Here is an 8,384-nt window from a genome sequence, read left to right as displayed (position 1 = left end):
AATCTCCTTTCTGCTGGGTGTGGTGGTGTATGCCTGTAATCTCAGCCCTGAGAAAATGGAGGCAGGAGAATTGCTAACTGTCTGCATACAGCTGGCACTACAAGGCAAGACCCTGTCTTGTGAAAATCAAAGTTTTAAAAAAGAAATCTCTCACATAGAACAGTCTAAGCGATTTGCGCTGATATTCCCAAAGGCTTTTGAACTGCATGTTCAGGTATATCCATAGCAAGAAACCAACTCTTCTGATACCAAAAGTAGTCTTGTTTATTTTCTCCCATAGATGAGACAAGACATCCAATATCTAAAGTCAAAGAAGGAAAAGTTTATTATATCTCATTTTGTGGACATTTCACTCTGTATTCAACTGACTCCAAGGTAGCATAGTACAAGGCAAAGAGCAACATTTCATGGCAGCAGAAAACAAAAAAAAAAAAACAAGAGCTAAATGAGTGGAGCACAGAAAGAATACTCTACTTGTTCCATATTTTGCTTGGAGGTCACACCTAATTGGGTCTAGCACTCACACCTAAAATCCCAGCTTTGGACCATGAGTCATTCACAAAATCTAGAAGCCTGCTTTCATGACTGCATGAGATTTTGGAGGAATATTCAGACACAAAACATACTATTCATTTTAGAATATTTTAGGTTTAATTTCAATTTCTTTTCAGTAAGACATTTCCACTGTGGTAGCCTTTTCCCAAAAGAAAAACTTAGAGTTAGTTTGGGGAGGTCACAAATTTATGCTTACATAATGAGAAGAGACTACAGGAAACAAGATGAATTTCTGATATTCCATTTGCTTTTTTTTGTATATCTATAATATGATATTAAAATGTTGATTTTCTTGAAGTAAATAAGGTGCACTAGACTTGAAGTTATAGGGTCTGATCTACGGGGAGTGAAGAATCATTGAGAACATGAGGAAGATTTGTTGATGACATCTCTGATAGAGAACTTACTGGGCTATGGGTCCATTGTCTACCCTGTGAGGAATTTCTGGAAGCCGGTTTTTATTTTTTTTTCGACTTTTTCTCCATATACATAGGGGAACATGATTCACATGGTGGTCCTTATGGGGAGTTCTCTGGCCTATCATCTTCCTCCACTCTGACAGAAGATGGGAGCCCTGGATTGGGGATAGGAATAACTGCACGCTGCTGTGCTGAGTAGGCCACACTGTATTTATGTTTCCTGTGGTAATGAGAAAAGCAGGTAAGAGATTCTAATCAGTCAACCTTTAGGGTTTCCCTCAGGAGCACATGTGGGTGAATGCCAGTTGCAGGGAGGTAATATGAAGGGAGTACAGTCAAGGCTCTATGAGAAATAGGTGGGCTGAGAAGGAAAGATTGCTCTTCTGGGTAAACTTCTGAGCAAACTGTGTGAGGAACAAGGGAAATGGATTTTGGACAGGTACAAACCATGAATATTGACACAGTATATCTCTAGACCTAAAGTCTAGAGAAAGAAAACATATATGTTGCTTGCTCAGAAGTCTTAGATCTCCTCCTCACCCAGTTCATGTCTTGGACCCAATGTTTGGAAGTAGTAACTATACTGAGTTCAACTGGCATTTACTGGAACCTGTGCCATGCTGGGAGCATTGGGAATCCAAGCAACCCCTCCACCTACCATGATCAGCTGTGAGCCTGCCAGAATGCAGGCTGAGAAACAAACATCAAATTTTCTCCCCCTCACCCCTAAGCAACTGGGAGCCAGTTATCTGGACATTCCTTGAGAGGTTCACCGTAGGAAACTTAGTAATATAGGTGGTATATAAATAGTTAATGTGACTGAATTATTCATGGCCTGGGTTAGGCTGAAGAATGATGACTCATTCTTGTGGAGACTAATCTAATCTCATGAAATGTGACCCACACCTGTGAGTTGCTTGTTTTTGTCATTTTTGAGAAGAGCTATGCAGTTCAGACTGGCCTTGAGCTCACTTTGTAGCCCAGGCTGGTTTTGAACTCACAAGAATTCCCCCAACTCAGCCTCTCCCCCAGTGCTGGGATTGCAGGAGGAAACCACAATAGCCAGCTCAACAGGCCTGTGAGTTGCAACTTTCAACTTTTAGAATACAAATGTTGTGAGCATGGGGAAAAAGGACAAGAGTCACAGTACAGAAACCTGAGACCATTTGGAGCCCTCTTTCTTGATGGAGGAGAAAACTGGAGGGAGAGAGAAGGAACAGGAAGAAGCCAAATTCCATGGGATGCAGCACATTTATAAATACTGTTGGGAGACTCAGTATCATATGAAACCTCTCCATCTATGAACTTATTCACATCATTTGTCTCAGGCACCCAGTGATCTTGAGATTAGAGCAGTTATCCCTGTGACTTGACTCAGTAAGTCACTGTTCTTCATACTATCATTTCTTTGGCACCACATGTGATCCATTTTCAGCTTCATCTGCTCCTCTGAGTCAGCCAGACTTTCTCTATCTCTGATTGTAGTGCTCTAATATTTTCATTAACTTCTAGAAGGTTCTACCTCTTAAAGTTACATTACTTTATCACTACTACACTATGAACCATGTTCCCTGAAAATGAAACTTATCAATTTGATCTCTGGTACAAAAATAAAAAAATAAAAAGAATCCAAACCATAACCACAGCATGGCAATCTGCAATAAGTTCAGGCAGGTGTACAAATTGCTGAGCATTTCCCTTGTTGAGACAAACATACTGGACACATATAACCTAAAGTAGGAGAGTTGTAATTGGGTTTGTATCCTCAGAGTTTGGATGGCTCCAAGACAGAAACATTGTGGAAAACTTCCTGGTAGATCAAGTTTGTTCTTTTCATGGCAACAAAGAAAGAAGAAAAGATGAACAGCAGCAAGAGATTCTCCCCCACTCCAGGCACAGCCACAACAACTCAGCTTCATGGTTCCCCAACTCTTAAAAGCACATTCAGCTATGAACATCCAAGGAAGAATCCACTGAGGAGTATAATCCCCAAGACAGGAGACTCTTAATCTCATCAAATTGACGATGTGGATTAACTGGCACACGAGTTGTATGACCAGTCACTCCAAAGGTACTTGAAGTGGCAATGGCAGGTAAAAATGCTGTGTGGATGTTATTCATTTTATAACTTCTATTTAGATGTACCTAAGTATCTCAGCACCCTGGCAGACTGAAATGGGTTTGCTAAAAAATCTGATTAAGCCTAAGAAACCCCAAAACTTAGCAAGAATTTGTTTCAAACTAAACAGTCTAAATTGGCATGAAAGGCCACAATTAAATCCCCAACACTTTCCTCTCCAAAATAAAAGCAGCTTGAAAGGATGATATTCTTTTCTTTTTGGTCAACAAACCATTTATTTGTCTTGAAATGGCTGGGGTGTCCCTTGGGAAAGAGGGTTACAAATCACTGTGGGACTCTGGAGTGATTGGTGTAGGTGAATTCAGGCAGAAATGGCCTCAAGCGAAGGTGGAGCTGTTCCAGCCCACATTGACAGCTTTCATGTCACAATGGTTGATATAAACCCTATTGCGACTGATGTGCAGGCATTAGGACAACAAACCACACAGCAGCTTGCTGTAGGAGCAATTCCGCACTTAACCTATCTTGCCGATGCTGTGCGGGCTGCAGAACAAGCAGGGCTTCCATGAGCCCGTGAAGGTCATGAGCTGGTCTGGGAGCACATGCACTGTGATGTACTGGGTGGGCTTGCCGGTGGCCTGCTCAAGCTGCTTCGTGAGTTTGGAGAGGAACCTCTCAGACACGGACTGCGGGGCATGTTGATATTCAAGATGAACATAGGCATGTTGGGTGAAAGACGCTGGACAAGGGGAGAGGAGCAAGACTGCACACCCGGCCCCTCTGCAGGAACCTGAACTACATGACTGCTGCGATAGTATTCTTAAAGTACTTAGAAATTGTTAAGTTTTCTGGATCTTTAAGTAGTTACTGTGATATTTTCAAAATTATGCTTAGCGATTTTTCTAGCTGATATACTACTACATATTTAAGGTACGTTATTAAAAATATACTTTTTATCTCCATATGTGTAACTTTGGTGTGCCTCCAATTCGCAGTGACTTATTTCTATTTCACACTCTTGTTTATCATCATAATAACACTGCATTACATTGAAGTGTATGATCTACTTGCTTTATCTTGTTCAGTAGAAATGAAGTGTTTGAATATCTGTGTGTGTGTGTGTGTGTGTATAAATGGTCCCAAGTCTTCACACATGTACAAGAATGTAAGCTAACCGTGATATCCCACATACCCAGTCCCTCACATAATTATTACTCTACTAGAGGCAAAGTAGAACAAGACGAACTAGACTCACCCTACAGTACATCCTTTGGTTTATTTCATAGCATTTCTTCTTTATTTAGACTGTGAATTCTGATCCCTTGGTGCTTTCTGTTCCTGACCAGCTCAAAATCTTCTCCAGAAGTTTCTTCCAAATGGGAATTTCTTCCTACCAGCATGTTTTAGCCACCAGAATTGAGTGTTCAGAGTACTCAATTCCTTTTGCTCTTACTTGGGACTTCCAATTCACAAAGCTTCCTGCAGTGTTGCCTGTTATTCTCACATTTTTCTTGGGAGAATTTCTGAGTTTTTGTGATGGTATGGCAGTTTTATTCCTTTCAAGGTTATCAGAAATCTTTCTTGCTTCATTCAGTCCTTCCTGCAGTTTGATTACTCTGAGACAGGGTCTATGTTGTTCACACTGGTTTTAAAATAGCAGTGATCCTCCTACCTCAGTGTCTGGAGTGCTGGGATTAGAGGAGTGTACCACCACACCCCGGTGCTGTTGATTCTTGAATACTCAAATTTCAGAAACTAGCCCTACCTCTTTAGAAATTAGGAAATAGAAGAAAAAGGCATAGTGGCCTTCTTTACAATCCCAGGACACAACAGCCTCAAGCAGTAGGATAATGGAAAGTATAAGGCTTGCTTGAAATATAAGCAAAACACTTTCGAATTTCAAATAAAGAAATACATGATAAATAAAAAAGAAATATTTTTTCGGTAAGGAGACAAAAGGCTGGTGGTGTTAAGCATTAATTTAATCTTTTAATGTGAGTTAAGCATGCTTACTTCAATTGGATTTGAATAGCAAAGGAATACCCACCCTAGGGTGGATTCTCATATAAGTGGCATAAAAGGAGCATCAAGAATGAAGGGTCACAGCAGTTTGAGAAGAACTCACATACAACTCAGCACATCTCCAGCATTTCAACTGGGTTCTTTGTGTCTCCAGCCTGCCAACAACCTTTTCATCTCTCTCATATGTGACTCTGCATGCAGGATCTGTAAGTCAGTCTTGGAACGTCTTGCAGATTTGTTTACTTTGCACTAAATCTGTTTATCTAGAGAGCACTGCCTGGCAGAGGGAGGGATATTTTAATCTGTGTACATAGGGGTCTATGAAATAGTATCCCAGAATTAAATTGTATTAGAAAAAACTAATAATCAATGAGCCCTTGTAGGAGCAGCACTATTTCATTTTATTTCATCTTCACAGCATTTCTGTTAGAAAACAACATGGATACTATTGGACAACCCTCGGCATTAATACAGTGGGTAGCTCCAAGATTGGCATCATGTCATGAAGGACAGTTTTCTGTCATTCTCCTGAAAAACATTTTTCCCTTTTCATGGGCAAGCTTCTCTTCCCTTAGGCTCAATTGTTTTTCAGCTGCTGGTCTTCCATGGTGGTGACAGGCCTGTGTCAGCTAGGCAAAGGGCTCAAATGAGGGAATCCTCTAGAACACTTTATGTGCATACTGCTTATGAGAATAAGGAACCCAGTTCCCTCGCTGGGTGACTTTGATTGTTTCCAGGTGCTCTATTTGTTCTCAGTTGCAACTGTATCAACCAAAGTGGATGGAGTGTGGAAATTACCCAGATTAGCCTGGCTGCTCTTATGTAGGAGAATATAATGGTGGTTTGATAACCCAGGAGGATACTGAAGAGTATTGTCTCAGTCAATTGGGATGCAAGAGAGAGAAAAGGAGAGCAAGGGAGTGGCATAGACATGTGCTGGCCACATCGCAGCCTCCTATGGCCAGAGCAGGGATAATGGAGAAAGGTAGACAACATTTTCTGTCTCATCCTCAGCAAGGATTTTAACCCATCAAATTCAAAATTCTGTGTGAAGTACAATGCAGTGCATAGGCTGAATGTGGAGATGAAGAAAGGTGTTTAATCAGGCCCATATAACACTTACCTCTGAGAGCACAGTTTCTTTGAAGTACATTGTGCTTAAGGTGTCAAATCCTTGGACTGCTTCAGAATGCTAATAGTGGTGGGAATGTGTTGTTAGAGAAAGAGTTGGCCATACAGGCATGCTAATGCACTTCTGTAATCCCAGAATGTTTGGGTACTTAAGTAGGAGGACACTGGAAAATTCACCCCTAATATGGAAGTGTAGTGAGTTAATTAGACCAAATCTCCACCCCAAAATAAATACAAGGACAAGACATGTAACTCAAAGAGAAGTCTCTTGACTCAATTTCCAGTAGTAAAAATCTAAAAAACAAAATGCACTTTGTCATAGAATGTAACCAAAAAGCACATTTTTAAATACAGTATCTGATGCATATAGGACTCAGTTTTGCTGTGGAGTTCCAGCTCCGCTCCATGCTTTGTGATTTTAGGCATCTAAGTGTTAAAATTACACACATATATCACTACAAAAATTTTTAAAAGGGTATTTCTTCTGTGAGCTATTTCTTACAGTAATCAAGACACTACAGAGTAGTGACTAATTAATTAGAAAATCTTGGTAAAAGTAACTTTCACTAATTAGTTTTTTAAATCTACGTTTTAGGCTCTCAACTTTGTGACTGCCATATCTCCCTGCTTGTCTTGGATCTGCTGACTGGAGTAACATTTCTACCGTCTGCTGAAAAAAGGGATCTTTGTCCTATCACTTGGAAAACCTGGCTTTCATTTCACTTGATTGATGTCAGGAGTTCAAGAAATGTCGAAAGGGCCAGTAGCTGAGAACCAGTACACCACAGAGATTGAAGTAGTGAAATGCTCCTACCTATGGACCATCAGTAACTTTAGCTTTTCCCTAAAGGAAATAGGTAGTGCCATTGAAAGTTCAACCTTTTCACCTGAAGAAAATGGTGAACTGAAATGGCGCTTACGAGTGTATCCAAAAGGGATCAATGAAGAAAGCAAAGAATACCTGTCCCTGTGTCTCGCACTGATCAGCTGCCCAATGAGAGAAGCTTGGGCAAAATTCACATTTTACATTGTGAATGATAAAGGACACAAAGCTAAAGGTCTGTCGAGTAAAGAAGTTCGTAGATTTGATACAGGGACAAAACTGGGAATCAGAAAATTCATCCTTAGAGATTTTCTTTTAGATCCAACCAATGGACTACTCCCTGATGACAAGCTGACCCTCTTTTGTGAGGTGAATGTGTCACTAGACTCCACTGACAGTTTTAGCCAAAATAATAAGCATATGGTGAAGGCTTGTGAAGGTTGGTTAGCAAGTGATCTAGGAGAGCTATGGAAGAATTCCCTGCTGGCAGACTGTTGCTTGTGTGTGGGTGGCCAAGAATTCCAGGCTCATAAAGCCATCTTAGCGGCTCGCTCTCCAGTTTTCAGGGCCATGTTTGTACATGAAATGCAGGAGAGCAAAAACAGTCAAGTTGAAATCAGTGATATGGAGCCTGAAGTTTTCAAGGAAATAATGTTCTTCATGTACACTGGAAAGGCACCAAAACTCGACCGAATGGCACCTGATCTGCTGGCAGCTGCAGACAGGTATGGCCTGGAGCGCCTGAAGCTCATGTGTGAGAAACACCTCTGTTGCAACCTCTCTGTGGTGAATGTTTTGGAAATCCTCATCTTGGCTGACATGCATAGTGCCTATCAGTTGAAAGTTTGTGCGCTGGATTTCATCAACTCGCACATTTCTGAAATCCTGAGGACTGACAAGTGGAAATCCATGGTGGTGTCACACCCTCACTTGGTGGCTGAAGCCTACCAGTCTCTGGCTTACATCCATTGTGCTGTCCTGGGGCCCCCATACAAGCGTGTTAGGCTGTCCTAAGATCCCACCTGTCTGTTTATTTTCCCAAAACAGTGGTGACAGTGGTTGCCACTGAACCTTTCATAGAGAGGACAATCTTTGGAGCTTGCACACTTCTACAAGGAAACAATGAATTGTGCTTCTCTAAGGATAGATAGTACCGCTTTTCAATTTTCATAACAAGGAGACAGGACCTTTAGAATTTATAAGAGTAACTTTTACAAAGTCCTTATAGTGTAACTTAGAAGCAATTGCAAACCTGACTTTTACAATATGGTGCACCATGATTGCTGCAATGTTGATCTCAAAGTAAAATCAAAGCGTTCATCAGATAAACAGACACACCCATTGTTTAGAGCTG

General features: G+C 41.0%; 1 protein-coding gene and 1 pseudogene across 1 annotated transcript; one reads left to right on the top strand and one right to left on the bottom strand.

Annotated features, from left to right (window-relative positions):
* Nucleotides 1-3,431: 3,431 nt before the first annotated feature.
* On the bottom strand, nt 3,432-3,778 carry LOC100722816 (macrophage migration inhibitory factor-like; annotated as a pseudogene).
* Nucleotides 3,779-6,955: 3,177 nt separating this feature from the next.
* On the top strand, nt 6,956-8,044 carry LOC100731838 (speckle-type POZ protein-like). Its single transcript, XM_063233537.1, has one exon. It carries the CDS (start codon nt 6,956-6,958, stop codon nt 8,042-8,044), a length of 1,089 nt encoding a protein of 362 aa, XP_063089607.1.
* Nucleotides 8,045-8,384: the final 340 nt, after the last annotated feature.

This window comes from Cavia porcellus, unplaced genomic scaffold (assembly GCF_034190915.1).
Source record: "Cavia porcellus strain 051 isolate PalLab524CR breed Dunkin Hartley unplaced genomic scaffold, mCavPor4.1 scaffold_23, whole genome shotgun sequence".
NCBI lineage: Eukaryota > Metazoa > Chordata > Mammalia > Rodentia > Caviidae > Cavia > Cavia porcellus.
Note: the sequence above shows the minus strand (reverse complement) of the source record. Positions and strands in the feature narration are given on the sequence as shown.